We start from the raw sequence: 19,080 nt of genomic DNA on the forward strand, positions 1-19,080 counted from the left end.
AACTATACATTACAGATGTGGCTTTGAAGTATGGCTGTACTTTTATTTTGATTATTTTTCTTACTTTTATTTTGATTTTCTTACGTTAAAGAGAAGTCTTTTGGACAAATGACTTGGATCAAAATGAAAGTGTTTTTCTTAAGTATTTTTTTTTATAAAACTGGCTGATTCATTTCAAATTCGCACATAAAACAATTGGTTTGTTTTACATTTTTTTGTGTTACTTTTAATTGCTTTGCTGCTCTTAAACGGACTAGTTTACCTATTTTAATAGTTTAACGTTTAATTTTTTAGGAAAAATACTTAGTGACTTGACTTGTTAATTATTCAAAATGAATTCACTTGGACCTAAGTTTTTTTTACTAGTTACTGGAGTCTTAACTACACATGTTAAAAATACATTTCGTCGACAGAATTTTTTATTGGTGCGTTTTCGTTTCGAGCGTTTGCGAACGATTTACAAGCGAGGGCAAAACACAAAAAAACGACAACGCCTACGTGAGAGAAATGCCACGAACTACCATGTTATTCTCTTCAATGCCGACGGAGTGCTGCTTTGTCACCTTAGCAGAACCTGTAGTAACCCTTCCTGTAGTGAATGCGGTAACAGTAGGTGCGCCTGTTGAAACAAAAAGTTAAATTAAACGTCTGCATTCACATATAAGACATTCCAGGACAGTGATTTTTTCAAATTGTAACAGTGTGGCTCTAGAGCAGTGGTTGCCACCCGTATTGCACCCCCCCTCACATTTTGGTAAACAACACATAATTTAAATTACTATCATAATTGGTAAATGTTCACATTTCTAGACAAACGTATTAAAAAATGGAAAGAATGCCCGGGTTTACCCCAGAACGTAAAGCCGTAAGACCAAAATAAGAACAACGTCAACGTTGGAATAAAACACAGTTCGGAATAAGACCAAAATAAGACTAATACCAAATAGTCTAAATTAGAATAAAACCTAAATGACCAGAATCAGGCCTATACAATATTTTACCTAACCCCAAACCTCACCCCAAGTACATCACTAACTCCCCTATAGCTTCAATCCTAACCGATTTTCTTACCCCACCTGTTACCCACCAATAACCTCAAACAGAGCCAAAACAGCGGCACTCTAACGGTGCCATTCAACCTAGGGCGCACAAACTTCGACACTAAAATGGCCGATGACAGACCCATGGCCTCCGATCGTCCCATACCTCTGCCTACAGTTTAAATCGAATAGCAGTTGGTTTTACCTGTAGCTCTTGTACTGGTAGCGGTAGCAGCATGCGCTCGGGTATTTGACGGTCCACTTGAAGAATCGGCCGTAGCAGAACCTTGGGAAGCAGAGCTGACGAGCGATGCACTTGTAGCAGCAGCTGTAGTGCTGAACCAGCGCCTCCAAGTCGGTCTTCCAGCATTCGTCGAACTTGGTCAGGATAGCGTTGCAATAGTTGATCAGCTGCAATGCGTAGCCGTCGGCCAATGCTTGCACCACCGGGGTAAAGTCACCCTCGCCGTGGTACATCTTCAACAGCTTGATGTATTCCTCGAGATGAGCCTCCCGCGCCTGGTGGTAAAGCGCAGATTTACGTTTTGCGAAAGCGCACACGAGTTCTAGTTTCACGGTAAAGAAAACAGTGGCGCTGCAGAGGAACTTGTGAACACTTTCGAATAAATACTTTTGAATACGTTCAAATATCTAATGCTGAACACGTTCGAATACTAATACTTTTGAACTCGTTCGAATATCTATACTTTTGAACATGTTCGAATACCAAAAAAGTGCACTTAAGTCACTGTTTTTTAATGACTTAACTTAGTATTTTTGATCAAAGTGACTTGATTGTGTTTATTCGGTTCGGCAAAATGACTTGACTTGAAAACGGTGACTTAAGTACACTTACGTCATTGAACCAAGTCATTAAAACAGCGTATCAAGGCACATTGACCTATATACCGTTCTTGAAAACGGTCTTACTTTCTGCATGGCTTCGGACAGCTTGATGCGCTGGTCGTCGCGTGAGGTGGTCAGCTTCTCGCGGTAAGTCTTGATGTTTTCTGTCCGCTTGGTGGTGCACGCTTCGTACTTTTCGCCCAGGCTGGTGATGGCGGCCTTCACCTAAAAATTCCACCCAAACAATATAGATTTAACTACCTTTATCAAAATAGCCAAAAAATGGAAGATTTTACCTACAAATTTCATCAAAAAAAATATAGATTTTAAGACCTTCATCAAATTCACCAAAAAATGGCCACCTTTACTTACAAATTCCACCACCCCAAAAAAAACATTTTATAACTTAAAAAATGGTCAAAAAATGGCGGCCTTTACCTACAAATTCCACCCAAAAAATAGATTAAAAGACCTTTATCAAAATGGTTAAAAATGGCCGCCTTTACCTACAAATTTCACCCAAACAATATAGATTTTTAAACCTTAAAAAAATCGCGGCCTTTACCTTGGTCTCGTATTCGGCCTTATTACTGTCGAATGTTTCCTTGCAAGAGTCTCGGCTCTCCTTGAGCTTCTTCTCGTAGTCTTCAACCAGGGTTGTGCGTTCCAAGTCCAGGGCGGTTTGCTTGGCTGTGATTGCTGACTCCTGTTCCTCTGTCAGAGTCTCGCTGTTTTGGCTGTGAACAGTGGACGAGAACTGGTTAAACAAATTCCAGGGCGAAAAAAAAACTTGGTCATGGCAGAAACAGTTAAGATTGCTACTGCCACTGCATTTGTAGCGGTTTGGAGTAGTTTTCTAATTTACCCAACTGCATTGTCCAACTTGAAGTCATAATGCATGTGACCAGCACCCGAACCGAGCGTTTCGGGCGTTTCGCGATTCAGTCTGCTTGATACAGCTTTTATACTTTAGCGGCTTGAATTCCCGTGTTACGTTATGGTGTATACCGTGATTTGTGTATATATAACCCAACAAGCAATATCAGTTGAGTGAAGTGACTCTCTCTAGAGTTCAAGTATTTTAGCGGCCCGATCTTTGGAGTCAGGTGTAATAAGGACGTGTAAGCAACTTAAGCAGTCGTCGGCCCTCGCCTTAAGAGCCAGATCTCTGTTAATCGCGAAAGCACTTGTACTTACAAATAGGAGCATAGCCTTAATGATAACAGTTCACCAAAGATTTAATAGTTTGCTAATAAATTCAACGTTTCTTTTAAAGGGATATTGGAAATATAAACGACTATCACGGGTAGCCTACCCACCAAAATAAAATCCAACGTGTCAAACATTAGGGTATATTTGTTTGAAAGTTTTTCTCTTCAATGATTATTTGAAATTAACAAAACGACTTTATGTAACAAAATTTTTTTCATTAAAATATATAACATACTGTGTATACGTATAATTAGCTTGTGAAATCGTCAATAAAATAGAAATATAATTATCCATATCGAGGACGTCCAATTGTGCTGCTTATGTCGAGTTTTAAACTTATGTGACACACAGGTTTTAATGTATATTCCTTTCTTTGAGATATTACCAAACAAATTTTACTTATACAGAAGTAGGTATTATTTTGATCGTTTCGAATTACTCTGTATTTATTTTCAACATTCATTTTGATGTTCAAAATTAATAAAGAGTTATTTGAATCGTTCAAAATGATACGTACTTCTGTATGGGCTTTGATAAGCTTATTACATCTTACTACAACCTCCAACCATAATGCTCCAAAATTTTACTTACATGCACACATAGTGGGCCCTGAGTTGTCTGATGATCCAATCGTGCCTGGCCTTGACGATTTCACCATATTTAGTGACGTATTCTCCGTGGTAGGTTTCCCACTTGGAGAGCCACGAGTCAAACTGGCCTTGTATCTCACCAAGAACTTCGGTAAGCTTGTCTGTGTAGGGCTTGGTAATGTCCACTGTGGGAGGGTTGACGCTGTCTGTATGAATAATACGACTATGTTTAGACCAGCCCTTCTTAACCTGGGTTAAATTTACCCCAGGGGGTAAATTTACTCGTTTTAGGGGGTAAATCAAAGGATAGGTATTTAAGCTCTGAATATTCTGGTTCAGTTTCTTCAACTAAATTATGCGAAGCGGCTTGGCCGTCGCACTAAATAAAACTGATGTAATTTGTTACTTGTGTTTTTTATTAAATGGGCACCACTTTATATATTGGGGATAAATCTGATATTGATCTTTGTTGAAAGGGTAAGACATACAAAAAATGTAAAAACCCCTGGTTTAGACGTTATTTGGTGATTTATATATCATGTGCTCTTTTCGATATCCTATGCCTGCCAAAGTGCCTACTCCCATTATCTTTTAGTAATAAAGTTTATAAAGCTTAATACTTGTGACCCATAAAGCATTACATTTTCACACGTCTTAAAATGTAAATTACCGGTACATTTTTTATGCACCAGGGTTACCTTAACCTCCATGTTACTATAAGCAAATTATGATACTATACTTCGGGATAGATATGTTTTTGTACACTAGCTGTAATCTCGTTATCACTCATTTGACAAAAATCTAGTTTATACTAATAGTTTTAACTTGCCCGCAAAGCGTAAATAATGTTAGTGTAGACAGTAAAGCAGGGTTGGGCAATTAGTTTTGAGAGCGGTCCCAATGAGTAATAGAAAATGTCTTGGCTGGACGTGTCAAAAAGGGGAGCTTGATTACACATAAAACAACGCGAGATTCCTTTTAAAATAAATTGTAAATATCCTTATTTAGACGAGCTGGCAAGAATAGGAACAGGTGAGGATTCCTTACAAGAGTAATGTATTTAATATAATACTTTGAGGTCAAGAAAAAAAATGTAAAATTCTACTGTAAAACAAGCCGCTGGCCGGATTATATTGCTTGGCAGGCCGAATTTGGCCCGCGGGCCCTGGATTGTCCAGGTCTGCAGTAAGGTATATTTACCTCATATAGATTGGATTTGGAACTGCAGGGTTACATCATAAATTTTTTTATCGAAATATACAGATTTTTTAGTTTTACTTCTTACCAACGTCACAAGTTTTCAGGCACTTGTAGGTGACCTTACGCCAGCAGAAGTAGAATGGGTTCATGCAGTAACGAGTCACGCAGTAGTTCGTCTTGAAGCGGAACCAACATCCAATACTGCGGCTGTCAAGTAAAATAAAACACTTTAAAAAAATAATTTTGCATCTGCATTTCGAGCTGTACATTGGGCAATGAGTGAGGTACCTACAGTAATTTCGTTTCTGTCGTTAAAGGTAACCTGTTGTTTTGCTTACAAAAGCATCATATTTTTACTGTGTTGTATCAATTTGAAACTGAAATTCTGCGGCTGTCAAGTAAAACACATTTTAGAATAATCAAATCAAACACATTTTAGAATAATTTTGCAGCCCCTGTTCAAGATGTACATCAGGAAGTGACTGAGGTAATTTAATTCCTATCGATAACCTGTTTACAATTGTGATTGTTTTGTTTACCAAAAGCATCATATTATGCTGTTTTGTTTTTTAGTATCAATATGAAACTGAAATTAAAGACCTGGGGTTGTTTGCATTTCTTACGTTCAGCGAACAAAAATATTATTTTTGCTATTTTAAACTAATCCCACAATAACGCAGCTTTTCTGTCGCAGTTACATGATATGAGTCGATGTTTTTGCGTCAGTCACACACGTCTTCTACTTCGTTCATTTTATAGTTGTTTTCACTTCTACTTTGACCTGATGAAGCAAGGTTGTGCGAAAGCTTGTCGAGCATTCAATACAATTTGTCTCTATATGATGCCACTATGATTACCCCATTTAGAATTAATAAATACGGCCATTTACAAAAAATAAAGTGATTTGGTAGACGAAAGAGTTACTTACCAGCTAGAGTAGTAGTACTTCTTGTAGAATCGGAGACAAGCGTTGGTAAGGTAGCATCTGTATGAGCACGCGTAGTACTTTTCAAGTTTCTCTTGGTAAGTTTTCAGCTTTTCAGCGTATTCGAGTGTGAGACCTTCGATGATTTTGATTTCGGCGTCGTGGTATTCCTGAATCACAGCATCGACTTCGGTTTTCAATTTGTCTTCTCCACCTAAACCGAAAAACGAACTTGTAGCTCAAAAATTGACACATTACCATGTTGTACACTGCTTTTAAATGACCTGACTTGACTTAAGTCTGGCTTTTGACCAAACTGAATTGAATTCCAATAATGTAAATGCCTATGTATATATGTAAAATACAAGCGGATTTACGCACATTGAAGAAAATCTCATCAGCCCTAGTCAAGAAACAGGCATTTGTACAAACGTGTTGGATTGTGTGGTCGCTTTTTTGACAGAGGGGCGGTTTTAGGAAGACCTTTCTTTGGCAAAGCGGTGCATCGATGGTTGGACTTGGATTGTTAAAAGGAAGATAAGCGACATATTTGTACAATTCATTTGTTCTGTAAAACGCCAAGTTACCGTAGACATGTCCTGTATTCAATGTATTTTTTGTTGACCCTAAATGGTCAAGTGCCTTGGTTTTGTTTGTAGCTTTTCACAAGTTACTTCAATGTAACAAGTTTACCCATCCTTTGTTATTTACCTTTCTTAAATCCAGTTAAAGCCAGAGAACAAGTGGCTGCGCGAGCCTTTTCTTAACACTGGCGATCCAATAATCCGATGTAAACGCAGAAATCGTTAAGAGAAATATTTATACAATTATTACATTATTTCGAGAGTTGGACTTGGATTGTTGAACAAGGAAGCTAAGCTAAATATTTCTACTCCTTTAATTTTTCTGTAAAACGTAAACAAGTTACCATGGACATGGGCAAGGGTTGCACGGTAGGCACACTCCTTTTTCTCCAAAATCTTTTCGTGGTATTCTTTGAAGTCTGCTTCGTACTGCGAGATTTTAGTTTTCAGAGCTTCCTTGTATTCACCGATCTTTTCCAACCTTGTCTTCAGGCAGGTTTCGGCGCTGCGTAGAATAACAAAACGTCATCAACAATCACGATATTGAAAAAGGAACTCTGTCAGCCAGGGGTGGGCAATTATTTTTTAAGCAGGCCGCAAAAAACCCAGAAAATGTCTTATCGGCCTCTCGATAAAGGGCATCTCGAATACACATAATACAACGTGTGATGCCCTTTAAAAAAATCTTTAATTATTCTTGCTTAGACAAACTGGTAAGAGTAGAAATATAAGTGAGGATGCCTTACTATAATAATGCATCCAATGAAATTTTCTAAAATCAAGAAAAAAACAATTATACAACGTATGATTTATTTTAAAAGAATCTTTAAATATCCCTGATTAGACAAGCTGGTAAAAGTCGGAGTAAGTGAGGATGCCTTACTAGCGTAATGTATTCAATAAAATAGTCTGATATTAAGACAAAAATATTAAGGCTTATGCAATTGTACAACGTATGATTACTTTTAAAAGAATCTTTAAATATCCAAGAGCAAAAATAGGTAAGGATGCATTACTTGCGTAAAGTATTTAATGAAATATTCTTAAATCAAGAAAACAAATGTAAGGATTATACATATAATAAACGTGTGATTCTTTTTGAAAGAATCTTTAAAAATTCTTGCTTAGACAAGTTGGTAAGAATAGGAATAGATAAGGATGCCTTACTAGCGTAATGTATTAAATAAAATATCCTAAAATTAAAAAAAAATGTTAAGGTTTTTTTTCGCCTAAAAAGTTTCATTGTAAATAGCCGCGGGCCGACCTATGGCCTTCCCTAAGCGAAACTTACTTGGTGAGAAGTGTGGTGTGGTAGCTCAGGATCTGTGCCATCTTGTCGGTGATTGCCTTTTCGTAACTTGTTTTGCAATCCTCGAACTTGTTGTTTATGTCCTCGGTATATTCTCCGATTTTTGTCAAGCGTTCGGTCTCATAACCATCTTTTTTGGTCTGATCGTCTGTGCGACTGGAAGTTCAAAAATGACTTTAAACTAGAATCATTTGGTCTAGTAGCAGTTTGCTACTGGTCTGCGGGCCATGACTATATCAAAATCGCAGAACATACTATGGTACCTTACATGAATATAATACATTAAGTTCAGTAGCAGGGCAACAGTTAAGCTTTAGCATATCTTTCTGATTTGTTTGAAAGTGCTTATTTTTACAAATAATAATTCAAAACTAACAAAACGACTTATGTAACAAAATTTTACATATATTTCATTAAAATATACCACATACTATTTATATGTAATTGTGCTTTGAAAACTCAATAAAATAGGAATGTAACTATTCATGCCGAGTTAGCCCAATTGAGCTGCTTTTCACATTAAATATAGTTCACCAAGCCAAAGGCTTTTGTGATTCATTAAAGCAATTTATATTTTATTACTTACTCCTTAAGGTGCTGGTAATAGCGGTTTACATGCTCCGTCATTGCAGCGATGTATTTCCCCTTTTCGATTTCTTTGTCGGCAAAATATTTGTCTTTGACTTCGTTCATTTTATCTTCTATTGTCGTACGACTTGACTTAAGAAGGCCATTCATTTCTTCCTTAACGACGTCCACATCCTTTTCTGCATAAATTTGCTCGTAAAATTCTGCCCGTATGATTAAAACACTGCGAAATTGTCACTTTATAACAGGGGTTCTTAAACTGGGAGTCCAGTGACTAGTTTTAGGGGATCCATGAAGGCTTTATTAAGATCTTGGGGCTTAACTTGAAAAAGAAATAATTTTTTTCAAGAAAATTATATAATGATTTGGCGCCTTTTCCTTAAATGTCCTTAGACTTTATTTTTACATGTGTTGAACTTACAACAGGTTTCTTAAGTCTAATAGATTTTCAAATACCATATAACAGTGGTCGGCAAACTTTTTTGTCGCGGCCCAAAACGCTCTTGAAAGAGCTATTGAAAGCCATTACGTAAAACGAATGACGTCACAAAGCTACGTGGTAAAACACTGAATCTTCAAAAATATTGCTTTTAGTGCGAAAAGTTTATCGTCTCATTTTATAAAAAAATAACCTTTGTAGCGTTTATAGGCCACACGGCGCAACGTACCACAGTACGGCAGTACGAACATCATCTTTTGGCTTTTTAATAAAGTATAGTTTTCGGAGGGTACATAGCACGGTGGCCCAATAATACAACAACGAGCAAAAAAACATCTTAGCCTCTCCTTTTTTTAAATATAGTGCAATGAATGTAAGGCTAGAACGCGGCCCATTACTACATGACAAAACTGGAATACTCAAACAAAAGGCGCGCGATTTGGACGCGGCCACAGTTTGCCGACCACTGCCATACAAATTAATATTTAAAAGCTATAAAAATATTATAATAATGACGCAAAAAATGGTCAAACCTACCAGTCCATCCTTCTGCACTGCAATCGTTTTCCGGGTAGACCTTGAATATCTTCTCGTAGTACGCTGAAGTACACCAGGCCTTGTTGAAGTAAACGTTGAAATGGTAGAAGCTTGTCGGTGGTAAGATGTAGAAGTTATGGCGGCAATAATAATTGTAGCCGTAGTTGTAGAAGCACGAACGCGCGTACCAGGCGTGGGACGACTGAACCAAAAAGAAGCGTTTTAGTCGCTGAACAAAGAACAAAAATATAGGCTGCAGTTTTAGATTACTTACCGCCACACAGGCCAAAATAAGTAGCAACAGTTTCATCTCGATCGATTCGGCTGTAATTTAATTTCATCATCTTGTTAGGTCGGTTTTATAGCAAAGGTGCTCAAAAACAAACCTCCCGACAAACAGGATATGCATGCTTTTCAGCAACATGCTAAAACAGCATTGACTACACATGCACATTGCACGTGAACCGGTAAGGGTCCTCCAAGCACTTGGTTTGCACGGTTTGTTGTCTATATTTCCACGACAACTCAATGCACTGTAGGTGTACGTCACTGGCACAAGCATCCCAAGAGCTGTGCATTTACGTTTATGCGTTAACTTTGTTGCTGTAGGTTGTCATAATAGTTTTCGATGTAGCTCTTCAAGAGCAGAACGGCAAAGGCGTCGAAGCTTCTCGAATAATAGGAACCTTGCAAAAGCAAGCATGCGATTGACGTAATGGAAAACTTCACGAGTGGAACGGCAAAGTCGTCGAGTTTCGAGTTTGATTGGACCATTGCGAAACCAGCCACGGAATTTACGCAATGAAAAACATCAAACTTTGCGTATTTTGTTTCTCAATGATTGCAAAGTTACAGGGGCACATGGATGACACCAGATGCCAAACAAATTATACCAACCAGCTTTAAACTTAATGAAAATATATCTATACTGTAACATCTAAACCAGGGGTTCTTAAACTTTTTTTACCGCGGACCCCTAACATTTTTTGGGGCCTTGCGGGGACCACGGTAGGGGAAAAAAATTCAAAAATTACGTCACAATACAAATAAACTTCATAAATCTGCTGATTTCGGTCCAAAAATGTGAAAGTGAAATGGAGTCTAAATACATACAGTGCAAAACCGTTTTATTATTAATTAAACTGTTTCCTTTGAGAAAATGGTAACTTTTGTAATATACACTAATATTTCAATTGGGCCTTCATGGACCCCTAAAACTACTTCACGGACCCCCAAGGGGTCCATGGACCCCAGTTTAAGAACCCCTGATCTAAACTTTAAAACATTCAAAGCTTTGTCATATTGCTCGTTGAAATGAACTACGGAAACAATGTTTTTACACTTTCGACGCGCACCAGCTTTACGTGTTTTATTTTTATTCCTGTTCAAGAATAAATCTCTAAAATAAATTTCGACTTTTGGCATATTAGGAACTGTATTTTGCATCCCTTGATTTTTTATACTGTGTTTAGTTAGTTAATTTAGATGCAGTGAAAGTAAAACATAACATTATGGTAAAATTAGACAATAGCATTTTAAGAATTAACTGTAAGATCCTAAAGTGCAGAAATAGTACAATCATCATCTATCGTTAGAAATACTAGAATAGCATATCTTTGTAAATGGTCGTATTTGTCCAATTCTAATTAGGTATTAGGTGATACTATATAAAGACGGTCGAAGTAGAAGACTTTAGATTTTCTACCTTATTTAGAATAGCATATAGTTTCTTGCAAAGAGCGCCATTGTTCTACTGCACAAAGGCTTGTTACACGTATGCATTACTGAGAAGTGCTAATAATGACGCAAGTTGATGGGTGTCTTTCGCCATTGCACTGCGCGGTTTATACTTGTCTTTCATTCTTTTTTGTATAAATTTATACCATATGCACGGGATCCATTACTTTAACAGTTTCACAACCAACAGTTATTACGGCATCGCATATTGGTGGAGAAAATAATATGCTTAGTATTGTCACAAAAACTACATTTGTTTATATTTATTTGAACATTTTGATTTGTGGTGAAAACAACTTTTTAAGGTACGACCAATTCTGCATCGACCTTTATTGCGGTCAAATGTTCTGCAAGTGTTGGGTTAGGGCGTACATGTGACAAAAATAATGTATTGCGTTCTACGAAATAGCAAATTTACATGTAAAATTTTCGACCATTTTGTGCTTCGTTTCATACTTGTTTTAAACGATAAAAATCTCACACGTCATGCACAGTTTGTCGCATATTTTTCTTTTCATCAAGGTAATAGCTTTTTTTTAATCAAGCCACCAACTTTTTTTTATTATTATTATTATATAGCGACACAACAAAGCGAGTGCGAATCAAGCCACCTGCTGCCTGTCGTGCTTTAAATCGCGATGCGTTAGCGCTACCCTGCGGTAGAAATTTAATTCACCAACGGAGGTAAGGGTTATTCTTCAAATACACAAATAGCGCGGTGTATTTGCTCCCTTCTGTCACATTTAGCATACAGCACTAGGGTGTATTTTTATCCAAAACCATCGGCGGCAGGTCGATCACTGCTCCGCGCATGCCTATATTAACAAGTAAAAAACTAAAAACAAGTAAAAACAGAATCAGGCGTTTTTATTGGTTTGTTGATGGCTGCGCTCTGATTTGATTTATTTATTTGCACTCCTACAGGAACTGATGATGCCACTTGGCGAAATATATTTTCCTTTTAAACAAAACGTCCGATCCTAGTTTTATGTTTTTTTAACTGTGAGTTTGAATTGTTAGTAGGCCTATACAGCAAACGAACGTTTAATTTGGCTTATAAAGCATACAACATCTGTGCTTTTAGTTGAGTTGTTTAAAATAAATGCAATGTCAACCAATGATACTATACTGCACGCCTGTACAACTCAAAATGGTACAAGGGCCACAATAAGGAAAAATTGAAGCGGTTGTCCTCAAACTTGTGAGCTCGTAGTACCGTAAAAATCAAAACAACAATCATGTAGATAAACTATTTTGTATTATACGGCAAGGTATTATTTGCGCAGCCCTAGTTTCCGCAGCCAGCAAGCCAAATAAGAGCATGGGAACTATGTTAGAACATATAGAACAGGGCTTATTGCTTTTAAAAATATATGCGTAGTTAAATGTGAGCCCTGTAACAACTAAGAATAAGCGCAGTTAAAGAGCTTAAAGAAGCAAAATGTCGTTTAAGGTTAGATTTATGAAGATATATTAAATGATAGTTTAAAATCACGCAAACCTCATTATTGGTAGCATTTGCATTTTGCAGTTTGCGTTCAGTTTCGAAATTAAAAAAAGTTTTAAACGTTTCAATGGGCCTTCTATGTTCTGTTTCTGCCAATGTTACACAAGGATTAAAACTCTTTGCAGTCTTGTGTTTGTAGTTGAACAAAAACAGACCTGAAACAATTAAATCTTTCGTGTGTAATGCTCGTTATATCAGAAGGACTTAGAGTTGGACAGAAAACAAAAAATATCCACACAAGAACAATAAGCTTTGGCTAAAAGCTCTACGACATGTACAATTGCCGCATATTTGTATTTTTAATCAAGCCACCAGCAAAAATAGGACACCAGCAAACTAACCGACCCGGTCGAGTCCCGAGTCCTAGCCCTAGTTTGGAGTAAAGCATCCAAACTGTAATAGCGCTAAACGTTACTTATTTATGCTCATTCTTTCAGACCAGTCAAATAACTACTGGCAGAGTTTTAAACAAATTATTTTAAAATGACTTGATTTGAATCCCAGTCAAGTCAATTGTAAATTAACTTAGGCCGAAGTCATGTTTTTTAACGCAAGTCCGGGTACAAGTTATCAGTTGCCCAAATCAAGTCCAAGTCAATTTAACCTGCACAGCCAGAAACCCTTCTGCTGAAAAGATTTGTAAGATTTGACAACAAAATGCCGAAAGTCAGAGGTTGTTGGCCGATAAGCTTGTTCACATTCGTGAAACTATAGCTTTGGATGTGTTTAAATGGCGAGAACATATAGGCTTACACCCAGGGACGAGGCACTGCCTCACCTGCCAACGTCTGGCAAAGCAAAATATATATCAAGCGAAAGTTATATCAGTTAATCTCTGCCGTAAATTTTACGTTTCTATAACTAAGGCGTGCTTTGTTTTTGTCTTCTATTTTGTTGCGTTATTCATATCAAGCGTTCACGCGGTCAAAATCATTGAATACGCGAAGTGAGGCAGTGCCAATGCCAAGCCGTGCCTCTCTTCAGATCACAGAAGTGCCATACACTGCATTATGCGTGCCTTTTTCTTTCACTAGTTCTCTCGGAAAACATGATGAACGATTTAACTATGATTTGAGACATGCCTCAACCCTCAATTATGACGTCCAGTCGTCCACGCTATGAAACCTTTCATTGTCCAGCTTAAATGCCGATATTGCGTGTACATTGACTTCTTGTAGTGTAAAGCTCTAAAGTTGAAGTCATAAATAAAGGCAGACCTGTTGCAAATTTAAAAGTTTTGCGTCAAACGACTGGACAAAAAAAAACACAACTTTCAAAAAGATTGGTAAATAAAGGAGTGGATGTGTGGCTGTTACCGGCGTAGCCAGTGACAGCCACAAAAAATTATAAATATTGCACTCCTAATAAGAATTTGTTTTGTAGCTTTTATGAGCAGTAGCCTACCACAACAGTCCCTCACAGGCTTTACGATACCGTTTTTGTGGTTGTTAAAGAAAAACATGACTCGAAAAAATTAGTGCCTCACCATCTAGGAACCTCACCGCACGTCACTGCTTACAACCCATGCAGCAAGTAGATAGACAATGGCCTTTGGCTTTTTGGGCAAAGATATTGGACAGAGCAGCACTAAAGAGGTTGGTGACCGATAAGCTTGTTCACTTGCGTGAGACTCTGGTTGCACTGGATGTGTTTGACCAAATGGCAAGAACATATACCATGTAGCAAGTAAACGGTGGCCTTTGGTTGTTTGAGAAAAAAAAAACTATTGCACAGAGCAGCATTAAACTCCCAGGTTCTGAGGATAAAATGTTCGGTACGAAAACCAGCCGATGAAGCTTCATACTCGAGGTAGAGATGATCACGTGGCGACGCGGAAACGGGTTGAAGGAAATGAGCGTGGCAATGGTTTCAAAAACAATACAGCTACTGTTGACATTAAATTGTGTGCTGTAGGGTCTGGTTACGGCCATTAGAAGCATAAAGAATGCACGTAAAATGATCAGCAAGAGTCCCGATATAAACTTTTAAGACTTATATTGTGTGCAGCAAGTATATGCAGTAGTTAGCATTTTGTAATAGCAACCTACGATCAGAAAGTTGTTTATTCTGCTTTCTTGCAGCTAATCATCTGTGCAAAGACATTAAAGTCAAGTTGCTGAGTCTTGTTACCTTTGTTGTCAACTGTATGTACAGTGTACACGCAAAATACATCCTGAATTAATTCCCAAAGCATTTCTTTTTGAGCTTTTTTTGATAAATTTTTTAAAAAAAGTACATCTTTGCGGATGGTGTCGATTACAACACCACCGGCTGTAGAAGGTTTTTTTTCTGCACTTAATTCCATATACATCCTTTTTCTTGCGGATTAACTTCAAGAAACTCCGCACAACTATACTCGCAGAAACAACAAAACTGTGTTTTGCGCCTTTAAAACAATAGTGTAAGTATATCTGTGAGCTTAATATATGAAAGCCTTTTGACTGTAAGTTGTGGTAAGTGTGAGTAAAACAAAAATAACATATAATAAAATCGAAATTCAGTTTCAATTGCTCAACAACCTATGTGTTTGCTTTTTGCACGATGTTTGTCAGTGTTGATAACCAATTCATCAATTGGGTTTGAGGTGTTGGATACGTTCGTATTTAGCGTATTTCGTTTTGGTGTATCGTTTAAGGCAGCAGTCACCACCTGTTCTCATAAATGGCCGTACATTTTTTCAAAACTTGTGGTCGCGGGCCAGATTTCAAATTATATTTACCTTGTATGGCGTAATCATTAAAAAAAGAATAAAAATTATTCCATCAAGGTTTATTGAGAGCTTTATAAAATCGTTTTTTAGTTTAAAAATTAAACAAAAAGTTCGTTTTGCATCCGAAAAATATTTTGCCTGATATTGTAACAACAACATTATCAGGATCGCTTTAAAAAGCGGAACGAAAATCAAACAGGCCTTATCGAGATGAAATTAGTTTTACACAAATTCCACGATTATATCAAGTTTTACATTGCAACCACATTGTTTAGTTTAATCTGTTGATTGAACATTTAAGTCCGATTAATTTATAAATAAAAAAACTAAAGTTATATTTGATTAGCCTTCCAAATTCAGATCTTCCTGACATCTTTTGGAGAGTTAAGCATTTGAGCAAAGCATTTGAGCCAGCGGTTCTTCACCAGTGGGCCATAAAAACTTTTTAGGTGGGCCACAGACCAATATAAAAAGCTAGATTTATTGAAGAATTTAGTTTCATTTGTGTCACCATACCTAATTTTACAGGAGTAATGGCTTAGAATGTAAATGAAACGTAAATCTATTGTTCAGAAGCAAGTACCTCACTAATGTATGGTTGAATAAATAATGTGTTTTGATATATACCTCGCTATTTTTTGTTCTAAACCTTTTTTATAGTTTGTTCTTCCATAAAAATTATTGGGCCACAGAATTTTTGTGCAACGAAAATGGGCCACGAAAGAAAAAAGGTTGAGAACGACTGATTTAAGCCATTGTTTGCTCAGCCAGTAAAAACTTAACGGAAAGTATGAATTGCTGTAGAATTATTAACGTTATTTTAATGCGGAACAGTAGCTTCGAAGTTAAGTAGTTGAGTATAGTTTTATGCCCCGCACCTTAAACAGGATATAGGATTTTTTAAGAGCGATTTGCCTTTGGGCCAAGTCATTCGCGGAATCGGTTTACGGCGTTTTAAAATGGCGTGAGAAATGGGTTGTTGTTAACTGATTTCCATTTTAGAATGTAGCGTTAAAACATGCTAAAAAATAAGCTTTACCGCAGTTGAGGTGTGTGTTTTAAACATTTGGACGGCGCTTGATATCCGACGGCTTTCTGACTGCTGTAATAGTTCAGCAGCTAAAAAACAAATCAGCCAAGCAGTAGAGAATAATTTTGTTTAGTTCGTACGCAAAACGGCCAATTTTAGTGGAAATTAGGTTAGGCGTTTGGCTTAATTCTTTCGCCAACACTAGGAATGTTACGATTTTACAAAAATTAAAAAAAAAAGTATAAATTTTAGGTTTATTTTAAACGTCAAAGCAGATAATATACATTTTATTATCACAAAATATCGTCAAATTTCACTTTTTTGGTGCATATATCTACTTGATTTTTGTATCACCTACCTTTCTGGTGTGGCTGCATTATTGCATTGATTTATGCCGCACTTACCACTCACAAAACAACCTATAGATACGCTTGAGTTTACCGGGAAGGAACTAGACCAAGCAGATCCTATCGAGTTTGATGTTCGAGAATCAGTTGGCAGTGATGCACCTGGATTAGTAGCCCATAGTGATGCTATAGTTCAGTGAGTAAGGTATGAAATGTATATTGTTGTTTTTAGTTTCGACGGAAGCCAAAAATTTGCAACCACGGTGTTTCCACATGGCGTATTTTCCGGTTTTCTCTGGTGGTGTTTTGTTAGACTTGGGTGGCTACACAGGAAGCAGTTTTCAAAATAGGTTAAAGCATTATAATATGTTGTCGCTGGTCATATTCATTTATTTAAATAAATACTGATTTCTTGTCTGGTAATACAAACCCGTTTATGTAATGGAGAGAAGTAAGAAAAAGCGATGTGTGTAGGTAAATTGTTTTAAAACAAATTAAAAACGTTTCACCGAACTTATGGTCGCGCTTTGAATCAGGGCTGCGGAGTCGGTTAAAAACACCCCTGAGTTCCTCATTACTTCAAGTTTGATCTCGCACATTTTTATCTCCTTTTTTCTTATTGTGATTTTACTTTGTGTCTAGTTGGCTTTGTGTGTCAGTCCCTGACGAAGGCTTGCCGGATAGTAAGCCGAAACGTTGGTAGAAAATAATATATATTGCCAGAGGAACCTGTTTTAAATATACTATGCCTGGTAGCAACAGCATATTTATTCAAGTTTGATATTGCGCTAGGCCTATGCACGAAACAGGATGCATCCGGCAATGGTGCTATGACTGTTTCTCGACTCGTTCCCTTGTGAGTTCAAAACTTCAAACCTCACCGTAGGCTAGTTGTTTGTCTCGCCTGGCCTTGCATGCAATATAATCCTGATCAGGCTGACTGGTTTCGGTATGCCTCTCCGAAGGCATTTTGTGTGCTATACATGGGTGCCATTATCGTTGGCCTGTAGGACTCCAGAAGGGCTTGATCACAGACTACACAATGTGTATGCATATGTATAAGAATATGTTTTTTACATCATAAGTGGATCCGTTAATAGGATACTTACGAGCCACATGTCTCTCTCGGAGCCGCGGTTGAGAACCACTGGTCAAGATTAAACACATAATATCATAGGTCTTTAATACCGCATGTATATGTTCTAGTACCGTAGCTGGTGTCGTATAACGAATGGCAAGCAATGCGATTGAAATCGAAAATGTCACCGAAAACGTTTCTTTTTCTGACCAACAAGAGGATAAGTTCCTTCCAGAACAGAGTGACTCTACACCAAGCAATTCCTCGCGATCGACTAAACGGACCTTCACATGTTGCGGAAAAAGGTTTCGGAAAGAAAGTCTTCTGGTTTTCCTAACTTTAGCAGGTGAGTTGCTGGTTTTGGGATTACCGCATCGAGTTTTTACTTTATGAAAAGGAAAAATTATTAAAACCGTTTTTTTACGGATCCTATTTGATCGCTGCATGATCGGATAATTGCACAGTGGTGCAATGACTTGACTTAAGGGCACTTAAGTAAATGTTTTTGAATGACTTGGCTTGACTTAAGTCTTTTGGAAAAATGATTTGACTTGGACTTAAGTCTCTTTGAAAAATGACTTGACTTGGACTTAAGTCTTTTGGAAAAATGACTTGACTTGGACTTAAGTCTTTTGGAAAAATGACTTGACTTGGACTTAATGAGTTTGGTTAAAACGAGGTATCTACATAAAGCAATTCTCCTAATTTAAGCACATAAAAGAATTGGCTTGCCATACGTTGTGTTCATGTATTTTTTACATAATTTATTGCACATTCGGTCGAGTTTACAAGTTTTAACCGTCTTTCAACTTAACGTTTATACTTGATTGAAAGCATAGCCAACACCTCTGTTAAATACAAGGCGAGCAACATTTAATTTAAAAATAACTTTAGGAGCATAGGGATGTCCGATAATATCAGATCGGAGCCGATACCCGATGCCAAGTGGAAGTATCGGTACTCTTCCGATAATATCAGATCGGAGCCGATACCCGATGCCAAGTGGTAGTATCGGTACTCGTCCGATAATATCGGATCGGAGCCGATACCCGATGCCAAGTGGTAGTATCGGTACTCGTCCGATAATATCGGATCGGAGCCGATACCCGATGCCAAGTGGTAGTATCGGTACTCGTCCGATAATATCGGATCGGAGCCGATACTCGATGCCAAGTGGTAGTATCGGTACTCGTCCGATAATATCGGATCGGAGCCGATACCCGATGCCAAGTGGTAGTATCGGTACTCGTCCGATAATATCGGATCGGAGCCGATACCCGATGCCAAGTGGTAGTATCGGTACTCGTCCGATAATATCGGATCGGAGCCGATACTCGATGCCAAGTGGTAGTATCGGTACTCGTCCGATAATATCGGATCGGAGCCGATACTCGATGCCAA

At 37.6% G+C, this 19,080-nt stretch overlaps 1 protein-coding gene across 1 annotated transcript; it reads right to left on the reverse strand.

Annotated features, from left to right (window-relative positions):
- Window positions 1–448: 448 nt before the first annotated feature.
- Window positions 449–9,585, reverse strand: LOC146166605 (uncharacterized). The gene is made up of 12 exons (XM_083390799.1): window positions 9,545–9,585; window positions 9,271–9,472; window positions 8,293–8,473; window positions 7,689–7,862; window positions 6,742–6,902; window positions 5,817–6,027; window positions 4,974–5,095; window positions 3,690–3,894; window positions 2,452–2,623; window positions 1,971–2,111; window positions 1,246–1,559; window positions 449–619 (listed from the first exon to the last, which is right to left on the reverse strand). The coding sequence occupies exons 1-12, from the start codon at window positions 9,578–9,580 to the stop codon at window positions 565–567; spliced, it is 1,974 nt and encodes a 657-aa protein (XP_083246925.1). The 5' UTR covers window positions 9,581–9,585; the 3' UTR covers window positions 449–564.
- Window positions 9,586–19,080: the final 9,495 nt, after the last annotated feature.

Source organism: Ascidiella aspersa, chromosome 1 (assembly GCF_963924565.1).
Source record: "Ascidiella aspersa chromosome 1, kaAscAspe10.2, whole genome shotgun sequence".
NCBI lineage: Eukaryota > Metazoa > Chordata > Ascidiacea > Phlebobranchia > Ascidiidae > Ascidiella > Ascidiella aspersa.

Excerpts from the sequence above, each read along its gene's own strand:
- LOC146166605 (XM_083390799.1), bottom strand. The coding sequence starts at position 9,580 with ATGAAACTGTTGCTACTTATTTTGGCCTGTGTGGCG. Across the intron at positions 2,624-3,689 it reads AGGGCCCACTATGTGTGCAT|CCAAAACAGCGAGACTCTGA; the intron begins GTAAGTAAAATT and ends CACTGTTCACAG. Across the intron at positions 1,560-1,970 it reads TGTCCGAAGCCATGCAGAAA|GCGCGGGAGGCTCATCTCGA; the intron begins GTAAGACCGTTT and ends CTTTACCACCAG.